This window comes from Solanum dulcamara, chromosome 6, assembly GCF_947179165.1.
Source record: "Solanum dulcamara chromosome 6, daSolDulc1.2, whole genome shotgun sequence".
NCBI lineage: Eukaryota > Viridiplantae > Streptophyta > Magnoliopsida > Solanales > Solanaceae > Solanum > Solanum dulcamara.
Window position 1 is genome coordinate 45,708,272 of NC_077242.1, and position 19,868 is coordinate 45,728,139.

General features: G+C 36.9%; 1 protein-coding gene across 2 annotated transcripts in view; it reads right to left on the minus strand.

Annotated features, from left to right (window-relative positions):
• LOC129891112 (calcium-transporting ATPase 3, endoplasmic reticulum-type) overlaps positions 1-19,868 on the minus strand; it is a 104,233-nt gene that overhangs the window by 48,037 nt on the left and 36,328 nt on the right. For both annotated transcript variants that reach the window (XM_055966370.1, XM_055966369.1), the window contains exons 14-18: positions 15,858-15,916; positions 12,605-12,749; positions 10,717-10,824; positions 1,322-1,474; positions 827-931 (exon numbers count right to left, since the gene is read on the minus strand). In XM_055966370.1, coding sequence (XP_055822345.1) covers positions 827-931; positions 1,322-1,474; positions 10,717-10,824; positions 12,605-12,749; positions 15,858-15,916 — 570 coding nt within the window. The remainder of the gene's footprint in view (positions 1-826; positions 932-1,321; positions 1,475-10,716; positions 10,825-12,604; positions 12,750-15,857; positions 15,917-19,868) is intronic.

Genomic DNA, 19,868 nt, shown 5'->3' on the forward strand with positions numbered 1-19,868 from the left:
CTTATTTTTGTACTTTTTTGGCCTAAAAGTAAGTGCTTAAAAGCACGTTTATCTTTCCCAAACACCACAAAAAGTAGAAAAAGATCTTAAAGCCAAAAGCACTTAAAATGAGCCAATCCATACAGCCTCTAACTGATTAAAGGAAACAAACTTACAATCTATACGGAATCAGCTAACAAATCTAAGGGTGGCCCGCGTAGGTTGTTCAAGATCTTTCACGTTTTGGGGCCCTAATATTATGGACTACTTGGAATTTGCAAAAATTGCAATAACTGTTTTACTCTATAGGTCGTCCAGCTTTTCTCCAGACCCGTGCATAGCAGAAGCTTCGTGCACCGTAATGCTCTTTTAGATTGTTTTACTTGTAACAATCTTTACCTAGAATTCCTCTTAGCCTTTTGTTTTCATTAAAAATTCCTAAGGCGTCTAAAACAAGAAAAAACAGTTGATGCATGATGTCTTTAACGAATGTGAGGATCCAAATGGTGAAAATAATTACATTCACCGTATTTTTCACCAAAAAATATTGCAAACATTTGACTGTGTTGTCAGCATTTCATAAAAGGGAGTTACTATCATCTCAATGGGAAGCAACATTTTACTACAAACCAATTGGGGAAATCATCTGGAACACTTGAGTAAGACAAACATGATTCCAAATGTGTTCAGCAACATGAAAAACACTCCTATATTGATAGCTCAAACATGATATTTTTTCATGTTTCAGCAAAAGCAAGTTAGTTTGAAAATCCATAAGAATGTGAAAGCAAGTCTTAGATTTTGATTATCCCCAGCACAAAATAAATAAATTGGAAACATACCTCACCTTTTTAAATTGGCTTTCCCAATAGCGATTACAATAAGAGGCCCGCTCATGCTTGCTTAACATATTTAAAGCAGAGGGCATTGTATCAAAACCAGGAAGACCAATCTGACAATAATAGATAAGAGAATAAGCATAGAGTTACATCGATTATCAGTCACATAATCAACTTACGTGCATGTAATATGTACATATACTAAACAAATGCTTCCTCTGCTGTCCCTTTTTCATAGACCAATCAGAATTTGACGTGTTAATTTGACTTATTATACAAGTAATTGTGAAGCATAGCTAGATTGATAGGAATAATCAAATTATTTTAAGTTTGAAGAATTAGATAAATTATAAAGCTTAAGAATTGTATGGCCTTATGAAATAATGTTATCAGTAGAACAATGTTAAACACTTGGGACTTCTACAAAATAAAAAGAAAAATCATACAAATTGGATAGGAGGAATAAATAAAGAAGCTACACACAATCCAAAGTCCAGACTAACTTTTTCTGCCAGCAAACGGAGGGCAACTTCAGTTGATTCACCAATCTTCTCATAAATCCTCTTATCTGGGTTGTATTGTATAACAGACTCATTGCAAAGAGCTGAGCACATTGCTATATGAAGAAGACAAGGATACTGAGCAGGAATATCTAGCTGCACATAAAACACCAAAATTAAATAAACTACTAAATGAATATACTATGGAGAATAGAAGCAACAACAACAACAACAACAACAACCCAGTGAAATCCCACAACATGGGGTCTGGGGAGGGTAGAATGTACGCAGACCTTACTCCTACCAAGGTAGGACGGCTGTTTCCTGGAGACCCTCGGCTCAGTAAAAGCATAAATGCATAAAAAATGTTAGATAAGAATAGAAAATTAAAAGCTTTATGAGAAAAACAACAAACAAATAACGAATAGATAACAAATAAATACAAATAAATAAAGACTAATAACAAATAACGATTAAATAAATAATGAAAGCGTCACAGGTAAAATTGAGTAATCAAAGCATAGAAAGTAATAAATAATAACAGAAATAACAGAAATCAGAAGTCAAAGCGCATTAATACTATGGAGAATAGAAGCAAGTCAAACAAATAATTCTATCCTATAACGCTAGTTAGAGTATTAATGCTAGTGCCCTACAAGGAAAAGGATTATAATGTACTTTGTATTAATAGGGCTTAGTGTAATAATGTAGTTAACACATCTTAATATTATTTCTCGTGTTTTTATTTTTAACATGGTATTAGAGCGACCGTAAGAAACCTCAGGAATAGGAAAGTCAATCACCATGCATTCCTTCCTGTGACTTTTAAATCTTCCCTGTGCCATATCCTTCTCTGCCAGTAGTCAAGGTCCAGCAAGATCTGGTGACCAAACCCCAGAAAACTGCTCCAGTAGAACCCCCAACGATGTAACCTCATGTGCTTGGCAAAGTTCAGATGCCACTGGCGCGTCTAACACACGCTTCAGCACGGGAGGCAGTTTCCAGCAACTTTTTGGAGAAGTTCTATTTTTGGTTGGGATTGTCCCATGATTTCGAGCCCAGCATACCATTTTCTTCAAGTTTCAATCACTATTCATTTTTCCGGAAAATTTTCTGATCTGTTTGTGCAGTGTTCCAGCCTTTCAATAATTTTTTTAGCGAAGTATGTTATTCTCTGCATGGGTAGATTGTCCAAGAATGCTCATGTTGCTTATACTGACACCGGATGTAATTCGGGGTTTTGTTTAGAGAAAATTACAGCCCAATACCTTAGGGCCATCCAGTTTACAAAATATGTACACAGTGTATAATTAGTGTATACTTTATACTTATATACATATAATTACGTACATATGCATATAATATACATACCTATACATATAATATATATTTATACATACCTATACATATAAATACATACGTGTACACACAATATACAACTGAGTGTATATGTAGTGTATACTTCAGCTATGTTTGGTAAACTAGATGGCCGAATGATTTAAGGAAGAATAAAATCAATTCCTTCCGTATTGAGCAATTAAGAAGACATCTCCACAAGTAGCCTTAGTTGCTCAGACTCAGACTTTTGTTCCTGGTAACTCTTTTGCTTGGGTTTAACAGTCTTATACCCTTAGACTGTGTGTCATGGACTCCAACGCGTTTGATCATATTTCTGGTAATAAATTCTTTTGCTAATGTTTCACAATCTCCACAAGAACATTTTTCTCCACAATCACATTGAGGATGAAGTTTATATGGAGTAATCACCTAATTTTGTTTCTCAGAGGGAGTCTAGTAGCTTCGTATGTCGATAGCACCAATCTAATAATAATTCAAGAGTTTGGCATGAACTCGTAGTAAAACTGATCACTCTATGTTTTATCAACATTCTACGCCAAATCTGTCTATTTATATGGTGGTTATTGTTGACAATTTCATTATACCGGCAATAATCAGGATGGTAAAACATCTCTTTCAACACTTTCGGACTAAAGATCCCAATAGACTAAAGTACTTTTTAGGTATGGAGGTTGCTCAGACTAGATCAAGCATTGTTATTTCGTAACAAAAGTATGCCTCAGACATTCTATTGAAAGGAAATGTACACGATCTCATCAAGAAGTCACCCACTTCCAAGCTTTTGCATGTGCAAAGGCTGTGCAAATCATCTAGGATTCATACATAGGAAAAATGTATTTCATTTCCAAAAATCCCAGAGAGTGGAGCAAACTCATCATAGAGGGTCCTTAGCAGTGTTGTCAAAGTCGCGCTTAAGCCCTAAAGCGAGGCTAAAAACATGTTGAGCGCTTCACCTCGCTTAATGTTAGCTTCAGTGTCGTCATCAAGATTCTAAGGCATGCTTTTCCTTGCCAATGATCTCTTCTTAAAAGGCGACACTAAACAATTGATATTTCAAGTTCTTTGTTCTGTGTTCAGATTGTAACATGGGTGAAGAAAGGATTTTCTTCCAAGCTGAATTTAAATCTTTTGACATCTCTAAGTCCAGTTCCAGGTCAGAAACATGGTTTGAACGGACTGAGCGCAGCAAGAATTTAAAGAGGAAAGTAACTTTAAGTCTTAAAGTCATAAGATGGCTAGTCAAGTTTTTATGGAAACCTCAAAGGAGCAAAGAATGACAGTTAGGAGATGGAAAACGAAGGACCTCATTACTGAACTCTTTTGCACTCATAAATACAATGAGCATGGTAGGTATATCAGTTTCATTGCATTACGGGGGGGAACAGATCAGTTATTATTACACCTGAGACTACATTGAAGGCTGGATGGTTGGCAATAGCTCAGAAAATTACAAAGTTCATTGGGGTCCAGAAAGGGGTGAGAAAACAGCAGTTATTAGAAAACATCAGGTCAAATCTTCTTTTGCTGAAGCCATCAGAAGCAATAAAAGCTTTGACACCGGAGATCACCAACTGCAAAATCAACTTCCCTGGAAACTCTACAGTTTCAGAAGAGGATGTGCTTGGCAGATGTATTGTGGGGAAATTTCTGGACCTTAGCCAAGAAACGCCAACTCTGAATGAAGTACGGAGATGGGTTAGCAGTATGTGGAAGTCATCTCATGGAATCAATGTATATGTTATGAATGACTCCCAGTTTCTGTTCGAGCTTCCATCTAGAAAGGAAGCAGAGCATGTCACCAATGGTGAGTGGAGATGGAAGAAATCCATATTATCGCTGGAATGGTGGTCCCCCACTGTTGGATGCTGGCCGGAAGAGGTGACAAGAAGCTGGGTATGGATCCGTATTTACGCTTCGCCTCTACACTTGTGGTCGCAAACCACTTTCAAGCAGATCGGAGAGATGTATGGGGGCTGGATTGAAACAGAGGAAACAACTCTCAAATATCACCTGCGGTGGGCCAGAATCAAAGTTAGGGGTGACGGAGCAGAAGTTCCAAGAAAGGTAGAGATAGAAAGTAACGGTTATATTTTCAAAATACCGATTTGGTGTGAGATTCCGACAGCCGTGAGAAGGAGAAAGATGATCAGAAAAGAGGACACCTTCAGACCAATGGGTAATAGAGGTCATATACCTATATCTGAGAAACCTAGCAATATTTCGACTGATTTCACGCCAACACAGGCTTTTGGGCACGTGGGCACTTCAACAGCTGGAGCAGAATCTAATAAAAGAACACGTGTCAGTCACGTGGGAGGCTCAGGTTTGTTTAAATAAATAAAAAAAACCTGAATGAAGAAATGGGCCACAGAAGTACCGACTCGGCTTCTTAGATTTAAGGTGATTTGTGTATCGACCCCAACGATACTATTGTTCCGTAAGTGGGCTTTCGGTCTGAAAAAAATAAATCTTATGGGCCTGACCCAGCAACTCTTTTGATTTATAACAAAGTGCAAGGGAAAGGGGACCTTGATACACGTGTGGTAGCACGTGCAGACAGATTAAATGAGAAGAGGGGAAATTTGGGCTGGGGAAATTTGGGCCATGATCCAGTGACCCATTTCGGCTCTAAAAAAGGGGAGGGGAAAAATGCAAAAGGCCCAGCAGACCCTTTTGTCGATGAAATACTAGCAAATCAGTAGAAAGAAGCGCAGACCTCTCAACACATCAGTGGAGAAAATATTTTTGAAATCGTACCAAGGGATTTACAAAGTGAGGGAGCAGGGCTGGGTCAAGAGCTTCAGGACGAGAATCACAGGGATGATGATGCTATGTCAATCATTCAACTGGACAGTGGATTAGAACTTGAAAATCATGCAGAACAAGTAAACAAAGAAGTGGGAGTTTTGAATGTTGAGGAAGCCATTCCTTTAAACGCCGCCGAATTACCAGAAAACTTTGAAACAACATATGATCCTACAATCCCTCTATGGGTTCGAGAGAACATCATTAACCTGGGAAAGGAATTTGGGATTCACTTTAATGGATGTGAAGAACTCGCGGAGGAATTACTTATGAAGATAGATGGGAAAAGGCAAAGCTCAAATGAAGCAACAAAGGCTCTAATGCTGATGACACCAAAATCGAAAGTCTCAAAGGAATTAAACAATCTGGAAGTGGGAACAAAATTTTATAGCTTTGGCACAAGAAGTAGGGGGGGATGTAACATCGAGCCATCTCATGAAGGTTAACATAGTCTCATGGAATGTGAGGGGACTAAATGATGTCAGGAAAAGGCTGGTGATTAAATGCCTCATACAAAATTGGACGGCTGATGTATTTTGTTTCCAGGAAACTAAATTGCAAGGGGATATTAACAACATGTGAGAGATTTATGGGCCAAGATGGGTAAAATATGCTCAATTAGAAGCAAGTGGTACAAGAGGGGGAATCATACTTATGTGGGACAGCAGGGTTTAGGAGGGGGAAGTATGTGACACAGGTGCATATTGTGTTACTTGCAAATTCACAGGTAAATTACTGGACTTCAGCTGGCACATGTCTGGAGTCTATGCCCCAAACAACAGAGAGGAGAGAGAGGAGGTATGGTGGGAATTGTCCTCGGTGAGAGGTCTTTTTTCAGGACATTGGGTGGTTGGGGGGGATTTCAATACAGTCAGATTCCCCTCAGAGAAACGAAATAGCACCAGATTTAATAAGGTCATGATGGACTTCTCAGATTTTATTGAAGATGCAGAGCTAGTTGATCTACAACTAGCAGGAGATGGTTTCACATGGAAGAAAGGAGAAGGTCATGATTCTGCAACTAGATTGGATAGATTTTTGATTTCTGAGGAATGGGAGAATGCTTTCAGGAACATTAAACAGTCAACATTACAAAGGGTCACCTCAGATCACTGCCCTCTGATATTGGAATGTGGTAACTGGGAGAGGTCAAACTCCTATTTCAAGTTTGAGAATTGGTGGCTTCAAACAGAAAATTTTAAGGAGATGGTGAAGATTTGGTGGGACTCCAACACTTTAAGGGGGAAACCTGATTTTATCTTAGCAAGTAAATTAAAATACTGGAAAGGTAAACTCAAAGAGTGGAGCAGAAGAAGACAGGGGAACCTAGGATTACAGAAACAGAGCATCCTCAATCAACTGGCTGACTTAGAGAGGATACAAGACCAAAGGCAACTCACAGATGATGAGTCCTATTTAAGAGCAGTTCTCATAGTTGAATTTGAAGACAATGCAAAGAGAGAGGAAGAAGCTTGGAGACAAAGATCCAGAGCTTTGTGGTTAAACGAGGGGGACAGGAACACTAAGTTCTTTCATAGGATTGCAAAAAGCCACAGGAGATACAACAACATTGATAAGATTTATGTTAATGGAGTGTGCACAGAAGAACCAGCAATAATCAAAGAAGAAATCATAAATTTCTACCAGAATCTTTACTCTGAGACAGAAAGATGGAGGCCTTAGTTCATTGCTAGAAATGGGAAGAGGATTAGTGAAGTTGACAATATCATGCTGCAGAGTCAATTTAGTGAGAATGAAATAAAGGATTGTGTTATGGCATGTGCTAGGGAGAAAGATCCAGGCCCTGATGGGTTCACCATGGCTTTTTTCATTACATGTTGGGATGTAGTTAGAAAAGATGTAGTTGTAGCTGTCCAAAACTTCCATGACCATGGTTTTTTTGAAAGAAGTTTCAATGCTACCTTCATAGCATTGATTCCAAAAAAGATAGGGGCTAAGGAGTAGAAGGATTTCAGACCTATTAGTTTTAGTTTAATAGGGAGCATTTATAAGATCATTTCAAAAGTTTTGACTGAGAGACTCAAGAAAGTGGTCTATAATCTGGTGGATACCCAACAAATGGCCATCATAAAAGGTAGGCAGATTATGGATACAATTCTGATTGCAAATGAATGTGTGGAGGAGAGAAAGATCAGTAAGGTGTCAGGCATTTTATGCAAATTGGATAGTGAAAAAGCCTACGGCCACCTAAATTGGGGCTTTCTCTGGAAGTTCCTGGAAAACATGGGTTTTGGAGAGAAATGGTTAAACTGGATCAAATTATGCACTACAACTGTGAAGTTCTCCGTTTTGGTAAATGGCTCCCCATCTGGTTTCTTCTCATCAGAGAGAGGACTGAGACAAGGAGACCCTTTATCCCCTTTCCTCTTTATCTTGGCTATGGAGGGCCTAAATGACATGCTCAGAACAGCTCAAACAAGAGGATGGATAAGAGGTTTCAATGCTAACATGAATGACAGACAGGGTTTGGCCATCTCCCACTTACAATATGCTGATGACACATTGATATTTTGTGATGCAGATAGCTCTCAACTAGAGTATCTGAGAGTAATCCCGACCCTTTTTGAAGCCATCTCAGGCCTACACATCAACTGGGGAAAGAGTTTCATCTACCCTATCAATGAAGTGCCTAGGATTAGCCTATTAGCAAATATACTAGGGGGAAAGGTAGGGGAGCTTCCCACAACATATCTTGGCATGCCCTTGGGTGACAAGAGCAGGTCAAAAGGTATTTGGAACAGCCTCCTAGAGAAGTGTGAGAAGAAGTTGGTGAACTGAAAAAGTCAATATTTGTCTTTGGGAGGTAGAGTCGCACTCATCAACAGTGTGCTAGATGCTCTACCTACATATATGATGTCTGTTTTCCCTATGCCTGCAAATGTGATTGACAGAATGGATGCGATTAGGAGGAATTTTTTGTGGCAAGGAAATTGTGATCCTAATAATCACAAATTCCATCAGGTAAAGTGGGACCAAGTTATTCTCAGCAAAAAGGAAGGAGGTTTGGGGATTAGGAATCTGAAAATCCAGAATCAAAGCTTACTTATGAAGTGGCTATGGAGATTTTCCTCACAAGAACAAGTTCTCTGGAAGGAAACAATAAAGGCTAGGTTTGGAATGGAGAATTTGTGGATCACCAGTATGCCCACACAACCTTATGGCTCTGGAGTATGGAGATCCATCAGAAATCTATGGGCAAAATTTTTTAACAAATGCAAAATCAAGGTAGGGAATGGTGGAAGGACAATATTCTGGGAAGACAGATGGGTGGCTCAGGTGACTTTGAGAAATAGGTTCCCTAGAATGTTCAATCTGAGCCTTCAAATAGAGGCTACAATCAGAGAAGTGAGAGATAATCAGCGCTGGGATCTCAGGTTTAGAAGACATTTAAATGATTGGGAGGTCAATGGAGTAGTTGAGCTGCTCAACATTCTTGGGCAGTGCAAAGATCTAAGCGCAAATGAGGACAATCTATTTTGGTATTCAGATAAGCAAGGCAGATTTTCAGTGGGCTCAGCCTATAGAAGCTCACAAAGACCAGGTACTCATAGGTGGATGGCCTTGGAAGATGATTTGGAAAGTCAAGATACCATTCAAGATAGCATGTTTCACTTGGCTGCTAGCCAAACAGGCTGCACTCACTCAACACAACCTCATAAAAAGAGGTTTGCAAATCTGCTCCAGGTGTTGGTTTTGTGAATGTGAGGTCGAGACAATAAACCATCTCTTCCTACATTGTAGAGAGACTGTGAAGTTGTGGCAGATTTTCATCAATTTAAGGGGCATCAGTTGGACTATGCCAAGGAACATCAAAGAAGCTCTAGCTTGCTGGAACAGAGATGGGAATTAGTCAGGACATAAGGAGAGATGGAAGATTGTCCCTACCTGCATTTGGTAGACTATATGGATGGAGAGGAACCAGAGATGTTTTAAAAACAACAGCTGCTCTATGCAGAAGTTGAAGCTAAATTGTATGGTTCTTTTCTTTTTTTGGTGTAAACATGAATATCCTCAAGATGTAGAGGGATATTCCCAGTATTTTAGATTACTTATGACCTACATAGGAGTTTTTTCTTTCTTTTGCAACTTTTGGATGTAAGTATTACTAGAACATCCTTTGGGTATTCTTTTGTTCATAATACAAGTTACCTTTATCAAAAAAAAAATATTAGTCTTGGACTAAACATATATATTTGGGCTTTTTTCTTATTACCTTGGAGCCTTTTTTCATTAAAGCTCACGCCTTATTTGCGCTTCGCATTATTTGAGCTTCGCACTTTAAGGCCCCCAACAAACCTTAGAGCTTTTTTGCACTTTTTGCTTTTGATAACATTGGTCCTTAGACCAATAAGGTTAGGTCATCAAATGTCATTAGGAGCTTCCTGTGTTGACCCATTTCTACTTCAATGATACAAAAATTCACTTTGTTAGCGTCTATTATTGGTGAACTAGCTTTTTGGGATAGAGTTAGGTCCAAGGTTTATTTTCATAGTATGGTATCACAATCAAATTCATCCCTGATGTTAGACTACCCTATGTTCACCTACTACATGCTCCAGATGCCCAGCTCTAGTGTGCATCAAATCTTAGAATCCCACATAGGTTAAATGCATGGGTCCTACCGTCCTAGTCTCTGTATATTGTTTTCCACAATCATTATCTCTTAAACTTTAAATTTTTTTTAAAAAAATCATCTATTAAACTTGTTTTTGGGATAGAGTTAACTCCATTTTCTTTACAAGACTCATTTCTTTGAGGAGCTGAGTTGATAGGAAGAATATTTAGGAGGGACAAATGACAAGATTGAGGGGGCTTTTAACAATTCTCAATGCAAAAGGAAACTTCACAACTTTTAAGGGTCCAATAGCCTCCTCTATCAGCATGCCAGTACAAGGCCACACATTGTCTTTAAGAGACCATCCACTTTCTCTTGCATGTTGCATATCCAAATGACATCAGAAGAAAAAAATTGGAAAAAAAAAATTGTGATTTTTTATTTTTTTGGGCAAAAGCCTTCACTTATGATGATAATAAATACTCATTGAGAGAGATGCAAGGAAATACTATTCAGGTCTTAAAATGTCTAAGAGATAGGCTCCTATCATTGCCTTGCTAACATAAGAGCAGTATTGCTTGCAATCAAAACAAACGAAGTACTTTTGCTTCAAAATTAAACTCTGGAAGACTACAGGAACAACAATAACAAAGAATACCTGGGCTCCCAAGCTGTCAAATATAAAACCTTCTGGTGCGTAAGTTGTTCCACTAACAACGTATTCAGAGGCCACTGGACCATTATTTAATGAATGAAGCACACAAATCTGAACAGAAAAAAATATAACAAAAATTCATTAGCCAGTGAACAGGGTTTTTTTGTTTTTGACAAAGGTAACTGGTTTTGTATATATTTCATCAGCAATAAGACTGGAATCCAAAAATTTACATCAAAGAAACTACATCCAAAGGAGTAAGATCAGAAACTATCTCTAGGTCCTATTTCCTCTTATAAGGATTCTAAGATGTCTATAATAGAGACTGGATCATCTAACTACACCAATAACAAAAAGTAATAATGCACTAATGTAACTAAGCATGGGGCTGTTGTTTCCCTCAAAACATCTATAATTTCTCTACTTCCCTATGGCCCACCATATCACTGCTGAGACAATTCTCCATCTGTCTTTGTTTGTGCTGCCACTACCCTTATTATTCCAGCTAACTAGAGCCTGACCTGTTCTTTCAGGCATAGTCCACCCTATACCCCTGAAGTAAACAGATTCCATAACTGACCTATCACAGTACAATGAAGAAACAGATGGCTGATTGTCTATGCATATTGTTCACAAAAATAGCATCTTGGATACATATGTATAACCCTCTTCATCAGATTCTCCGGAGTTAGAACAGCCTCTTTCACCACCAACCAAGTGAACAGTATTTTTCAAATAAACTTACAGACTATAGAACAATCCCTAACATTGCAGGTATCAAAAGTTGGAAAAGAATATTGTGTGCACTTCAAATCTAGAGTTCATAATTTTTCTTGTGCTGATAATTTTTTTAAAGCATTGACAAAACATCTTGCATTATATTCATTTCACTCCTTTAAACCTATTGCATTCTAATATTTAATAATTTGGATTCTCTAACATTATAATTTCATTACATTTTCGACTGACATACAAAGGACATATGATCAGAAAGAATCCTAGCAGAGGTTGCACCCAAAATAAGCTTATCAACATGACTAAGCATGAATTTCAACTACTTAGTTACACTAATATGGATCTTCTTCTTCAATTGCCTTCTATTTGTCGCTAAATTAGTATGTATCGAAGAGATTGTAGATTTTTTGAGATAACCTCCTATGACTTTACAATCTCACCCCTTTAACACCTTCAATGATCATCTTCAAACATGAACCATGACATCTCGGGTCTATGTCAAACATGTCCAAACCATCGCAAGCGACATTTTCACAACCTATCCTCTAAGTATGCTACTTGTACTTACTGTCAATAGTGTAATTATTTCTGTTATCCTCAAATCTTGTATAAATGCACTTCCATCTTAACAATCGTATTCCTGCAACACTCATCTTGGATTATTTGATCTTAGAGGCTCATACCTCAATCCTATATCTTATCCCTGCTCTTCTAACAGTTTTACATAATTATTCTACAGAACTTGCAATTTAACTTTGACAGGTATCCTCCTAATGCATAACATTTCAATAGACATCTCAATTTGAACCATCTTATCTAATTGTATGTGTTACATCTTCATCTAAGTCATACCATTCTCATGGAACTTTGAGCCAAAATATATGAATTGTCTGCATTTACACACCGCAACCCCTTCTAATGTCACATCACCTTCACCTTCTTATGGTTGCTTAAATCACAGTGCATATATTCTGTTGCACTTCTACTTATGCAGCCATCCTCACTCTCTAGATCGCTACTGCCTAGCCTTTTCAAGTGCTTACAGTAACCCTTTCCCCCCAAAATAAACATTTCTGTAGGATAGGCCATTTGGGAAGAAAGGGAATGCGGAAAAGGTTCAACGTACAGAAAGTAGTGTATATAGTTTGCAACATACCTTTGACACAGACATCATATTTGTTGTGAGAGTGCCAGTCTTGTCACTGCAGATTACTGTCGTGCAGCCCAAGGTTTCTACAGACGGCAAGGATCTCACAATAGCATTTAAACGAGCCATTCGCTTTGTCCCAAGGGCCAAACACCTGCCATAATCAGATAAAAGTACATAGAACTCTCTACCTTTCTTTTCTTTTTCTCATTTTTTTGAGGGGGCGAGGGGATAGAGGAGATTGAAAAAAGAGCACAAAATTAACGTAAAATCAGAAATGTATCTTTGAGCAACATACCTAAACAATAACAAATCATGATAAAATATAAGTGAAAGTATGTTAGGAAGTCTTACACATCACAGTGGAAGATAACTCGTGTATAATATTTTTCTTCAATTTTGACCAAAAATCGAGCATGAGAAGCATATTATTCAGTGAATATCTCTGTTTTTATCATAATAGGGTTTTTTTAGATCGAACTTGGTTTATTGACTGCCACAAGTACTACTTAGGAGAGTACAAATGTTCTTCTACCCATGCCACTAGCAATAAGAGCAGAGACTCATGCACTAGATACATGAAACAGGAGAGAAGATGTGAGCACTATATGGGATACAAGTCACACTTCATCGGTTTCCTGACATACAACCCATTTGTCCAGAAGTATTTGATGGAACAGCACTACATCTATATATCTCTATACTACTTATAAAAGTTTCAATCTGTGTTAGTTCTTTAGCATGTGTTTTTTATAGTTTTTCCACTACCATAATGCAGCTATACTTGATCAATTGTTTCAAACATACAGAAGGAAGGATAGTCTTTTCATTTTAGCCAAACTTGAACAGATTTCATGATTGTATTTTACAATAAGTTCTCATCAAAACTAACATATGTTTGTCTTAAGTTATACTTTGAAGTGAAGATACCACTGCATCTAACACAGACAAAAAAGAGAATTAAACATAAAAAATCAGTAAATAAATGGAGAATTAATTATTTATTTTTGGATAAAGTAAAAAATTCTATTAGCAGCATGGGCATAATGAGACGTCCATATACAAGAAGTATACAAGAAAAGTAAGAAACCTACAAAAAGATATGATTTTCTACGAACACCCAATCATCAATATATAAAGGGACCTCACGGGTATAAATTGAGAGCTAACTAAAACAACTATAGTGCTACTATTACAAAAACAAATGAACTATGAAAACAATTTTTTTAGCTTTACTTAATAAACAAAGCTAAAAAGAATAGTGTTTCATCAAATATTCAAATAGATACATATTCTCGGTGCATACATTACCAGGTAACAGCTAAGAGGGCTTGGGTTTCCTCTGAACCTCTTAATTTATCATATAAACATACAGGCAGGGGTATTATCATCTTCCACTTCTCATTTATCATGTATAAGAAATTAGTTATTAGTACTGCTTTCCGTTTTCAAAAATAATAACATCAGAAACCAGTGTTGAAGGAAATAAACTCAATATTTTGTAACAAACCCAATAATTAAAGAAAATAAAAAGGACTCCTTTTCCTATAATTTTTAAGTACTACATTTCAGTTTAAAATGTTGTAAGAATATTTTAAATGATATTGTGCTTCAATTAAGATAAGTCAGAATTAAATAGATTGATTATGTAATTGTAGAATATTTTCCTCCCTATCTCAGCACTTGTGTATTCATTATTTACTACTAAGTAGATTGAGGGAATAATCAAACTCAATTTCTCACAATTGACTCTTGTTTTCTCACATTGTATCAATGCAGGCAATAGGTCCTGGGTTCAAATCTGATCACCACCCAAAACAGTAAAAAGTTATTCCACGTGTTCGACCCATGAAAAAGAATCATATCCACATGAGGGGACATGTTGAGACATAATACAGTTAATCAATTAAAAGTGTGCTCACCGCAACAGCTTAAGTTTTTAGATGAGATGACTACACAATTCAACATAGTTTCAGAACTTAACTGCTCAGTAACATTTTTCAATGATTTTGTCCTCATATAGGACCGCAGTACGATACGGATCACTGGTACCATACGTGAATCACATGGACTTTATTACATTAGCCTTGCTAAATCACTCACACCCAGTCCTCATTCCATAGTTTGGTGTTGTCACCGATACACCCTATTTATTACATAGAAGGTTGGGACATTCTAGTTTATAAAAACTTTATCAGTGAAAAGAACATCTCAAACATTGTTAAAAAATTGTAAAATCAAAGACTAACTTGAAGATATTTGTACCAAGTCACTCACTAATTCTTATATCAACTACATTTACAACAAGCTTGGTACACGACTTGTAAGCACCAACTTGAGGAGTGTTAAGAATGTTGTAAAAATGATATTGTGTATCAATTAGGATAGTTAGAAGTAACTAAATTGATTATGTAACTATGTAGAACCATCGTATCTTAGCATGTGTATATTCACTATTTGAGACCCAATAGCTTGAGGGCTTCTTTTGTCTTACTTTATCACTATTATATTTAACATTTATAGGTAAAAATAACCTTCTAACTAAATTGTAGAAATACTGTTTGCCATCTTCCACTACTATCACAGGCAATGCATGTGTGTCCAAGAGGAAGAGAACTGAGAGGAGAAAGTATTGCAGTCTTTTCCCCATCAGCATCTACCTAAAATCAAAATATAGCCTTAAAGCTAACTGTCCTTTTTATTTAAAATGGGGCTTCCTTGCGTGTTGGAAAGATGAGAACACCTTATTAGCACATAATATGTTTTAAAGCGACAACTTTCTGGCAGCATATCAGAATGGACAGAGAACTTACACAAAGAGCATAATGGCTACATGTAACATGCAAAGCACTAACTCAACATATAAACAAAGATACTTTGAACAAGCATGGATTATCATTGAAGCCGACCACAAGAAATACACAGTTCAATTGACAAAACTCATTTTATTGGCATACTAATCAGAATATAAATCTTAAGCCATGAGACACCTGTTAAAAAAAAAAAATTCAACGTTTATTCTCAGCACAGAAGACCAACTGTGAAGTCACTCTTTTTGCTGAAACCCACAATGACTTTTACATTTGGCTCCAGCAGTAACATTTTGGTGGCATATTTCTGGGTTCTTCTACCCTGTTAAGTTTGTTTTTTTGTTTGAAAGCATTATAATGACATCCATGCAAGTATCCCAACTGGAAAATACCCAGATATCTTATACCAGACACCAATTAAAAATTCAAAGAACATGGTTACACACACTCACATTGTAACAACAGCAGGAAGCCCTTCAGGGATTGCTGCAACAGCCAGGGCAACTGCAATCTAAACAAGGAAGAGAGAAGTATGTGCCATCAGTTGTATAGTCAAAACCAAAATCAGCCCATGTAAAGAATTCGAATGAAGCAAGGACAAAAAAGGACTAACCAGAAAGAAGGATAACAAACATAATATGCTCATTAATTAAACAAACAAATAATCCCACGAAAATATCACTCGTGATGAAAGTATCTGTTCAAACTCACTGATCTTGTAATCTAAGCATCATCTGTTACTGTAGAGTTTCCGGTGAATTGTTTAATAGCTTTGTACTAGTATGTAAATGAAAGGATCGGCTTGTGAACTGCTGGCTCGACTTGGTTTTGGCTTGGTCAAACTTCTCCGTACAAACTTAAACCAGCTTATGCATTAAATACAGATTTCATCTCAATAAGAAGGGTATTTAACTTTTGAGTCACTGTGAAGGGTAACTGAAAGAAATCAGTCAAGAAAGCTGGAACTGATTGATAATTGAAAATAATGAAAGTCAGAGAAAAAGGAGCATCCAGTCCCTTGAGAAAACAACAATCACAGAAACTTTTTAAAGACATTCCCACCAAGGCATCTCTGGAATCCCAAGCTTCAGAATTGGACTATTGGAGTTCCTCAGGGACTACTGTTTCTTTCACGTTATAAAAGAAAAAAATTCAACTTGATGTATAATGCAAAAGATTTAGTGATGACAAGATGGCTGCAATAGAGAAAGGAAGAGAAATTCAAGAAGCAAAAGTGGTCCAGTCTCTCTGCAAATTGAAATTGGATAGACCACAAAACACATGCCCTAAAATAGAGAGAGAATGAGAAACAACATCTGAGAAAAATTCTGTAAACCCCAATATAAACTTCACAAGCATGAGATTTAAGCTACTGCTCCGTAGGGAGTATTAAGTTATGTGTAACAGAGTCATTGCAGTTTCATTTGATAATATTAAAAATGGAAGGTTCTTAGAACCTCATGGTGACTGATATTACTTTTGTTCAACTTACAACCGCTACCTAGTAAGTATGAAGTAGCAATATGCAGGCAAGCTTCACTATGTTTAAGTCTGCAAACACATTAGTAGGTACTTGAAGAAGAAGAAGAATCCAGTTAAAACTAAAAGGGAAGGGCTGAAGAAGGTGATGGAGGCAGCAGCATAGCAGAATATTAACGCTGAAACACAATAAGTAATGCCAGGCACAAATGTGTGATGTTAGCAACTAAACCATAAAAGGCCTAAAAGAAACCTTGCATCATAAAATTCAAATAAATACCAAGAATTGAAGTTAATGTAGTTCCAGCAGCCAAATATTATCGGTTCTTTCAGAATCTTAGCACTGAATCCCTTTCTTTGAGTGGAAAATTTTGAGTTCAAGAAAACACCCTTCATCTGCTGCTAACAAATATTTAGTTTGCCTATTCTTAAACTTCAGGCAATCACCAACTGCACATTGCACAGTTAGCTACTTTTACAGGGTCCTAAAGCAGTGTTTTAAAAGGTGCCAATGTGAGCAAGGCATAAGCCTAGATGCCTTTGGCATAAGCCCCGTGGATGTGTAGATTTTTATTATTCTATAAATTAATAGAATAACCATACAAAACATAATAAAAGGTTAAAATTACATGGAAAATTCAAGAAAATTCAAGAAAGTAATAAAATTAATGAGAAAATGAATGTAAGTATACAAACATGCTAACATGTTCGCAAACATTACTTTTTCACACTTAAAAAGTGAGACATTCATTACACCTACAGCATGGATGTGATGGAACATACCTAGAATTGTAAAAGTAATAGTTCCAAACAATTCAAGAACGAAAATTAGAATAATATAAACATATTGTTTCAAAACATAAAACCAGAAAACAAGATCATAAATACTTATGATAATACAAATAAAACATTTTTTAAAATAAAGTCTCTAGAACAGCTTCTAAACAAGAGCAATACCAAACGGAGCTCCAAAACCAAAAACTAACTTGAAAAGAATAATAAGACAGAAAGAACTTGAAGAAAATAAAGCATTGAAGAAAGAGCCCCCTCAAATGAGAAGCGTGGAAGCAATGCAAACACTAAAGTACAAGACACCTGCTTTGCAATTGACAAACAAAGAGCTAAATAGTGTTCCGTTACTACATAAACGACAAAGAGAATGGATTCTGAAATTAGGGCTAACGATTAAAAAGATTTTTGAGAGTTTTTTAACTTTGAAAATTTGCAATGAGGTGACTTCGTGTCATTAATAAGCAATTTTGACTCTAATCTTGGAAAGTTCTCCAAGCATATGTCCGAAATGAACGCTCAAAAGGTTGGGGACTTAACCCCCATGATACTTGTCCTCTCCCCCCCTCCCCCCCCCCAAGCCAAGTCCACTTTGATTCATTTTTAGCCCGCCGTAATGCCTTTGGATACACTGCTCCTTAGCAGGAGCAGTGTTTGGTTTTTTAAAAAGATGGGGCAGCAAAGGAAAGATTGAAAATGTATCTCGATAATTATATTAATCACAAGAGGGCTTTAAATAGCCAACTTTAAACACAAAATCTGCATAATTTAAACTTCAAAAAACTAAAATAGACCCCTTACTTACTTCTGGCTTTGAGCTCTCTCTATACCTTAATTGAACTGCCCTCAACAAACTAAAACAACCTGATAACAATTTAAAATTCAAATCATCCTAAACTTAAGCAACTTAATTAGACTAAAAATTACTACACTAACTAAAGTAAAATTTTTTGAGAAGAGTAGCAGTTAGTCTGTATATATCCACAGGTATACTACCTCAAAAGTGTAGCTCCCCTCCAAAAGTATTATAATTACATTGGATCCTAATACTACCTAGTTACAACCAGTCTATAGTTGTGTTAATCAGTGTAGTCAAAGGCACACTTTAAGCGCGCTTAAGCCCTAAAGTGAGGCTCAAAACGTGTTGAGCACTTCACCTAGCTTTATGTGCGCTTCAATGTTGTCATCAAGGTTCTACGGAAAACTTTTTCTTTTCAATGAGCCTCTTCTTAAGAAGTGACACTAAAACAATTGATATTTTACTTTATCATAATTTGTTTTTAATTACTTTGGTCATATATTTGTCATTCATGTTTATAATTATTAGCCTTGGACTTAACATATATATTTGTATTTTTTTCTCCCTTTGCGCCTTTTTTCATTAAAGCCCACGTTTTATTTGCGCTTTGTGCTTAAAGCCCCAACGGACCTTAGAGCTTTTTTTGCACTTTTCGCCTATGATAACACTGGTGTTAATTGCTTCTGAGCTATCTAAGACTACTTGTTTACACCAAAAAATAATACAGAGCTAAACAATTTAACTTAAATCTTTGCATGTTGCTCTGCTTTCCTTCAAAACATCTCTGGTTCCTCTCTAGCTATACTGACCACCATATACAAGATGCGACAATCTTCCATCTCTCCTCCTTTCTTTCTGCATTTCCATTCCTATTCCAGCACTTCAAAACCTCTTTGATCCTTCTTGGTTTCACCCAGCTAATCCTTCTCATGTTGGTGAACATTTGCCACAGCTGGTTTGTCCACTTGCAGTGTAAGAAGAGATGGTTGACTGTCTCTCCTTGCTCTTCACACAAAAAACACCTGGAACACAGGTGAAAACCTCTTTTGTTCAGATTTTCATGTGTCAAAACTGCCTTCTTAGCTAGCAACCAAGTATAACAGTTTACTTTATAGGGTATCTTAGTTTTCCATATCATCTTCCAAGGCCTTTTGAAATCTTGATCTTTCCGGGACAGAGCATGAAACAGTGTATGCCCCAACACTACACAGTTCCCCTTCCCAGATTCTCTTGTCCCATTCGATCACTACTCCCTCCCTTGTTCCACTATCCTCCAAGTGTACATAGTCTGCCCATCTATTGCCCCGTATCTCCTTTACTATGTTGGAAATATCCCCCTCCACTATTGTCTCTTGTAAGCAAACAACATCAGCTTTCCACTTTAGTAGCATGTTCA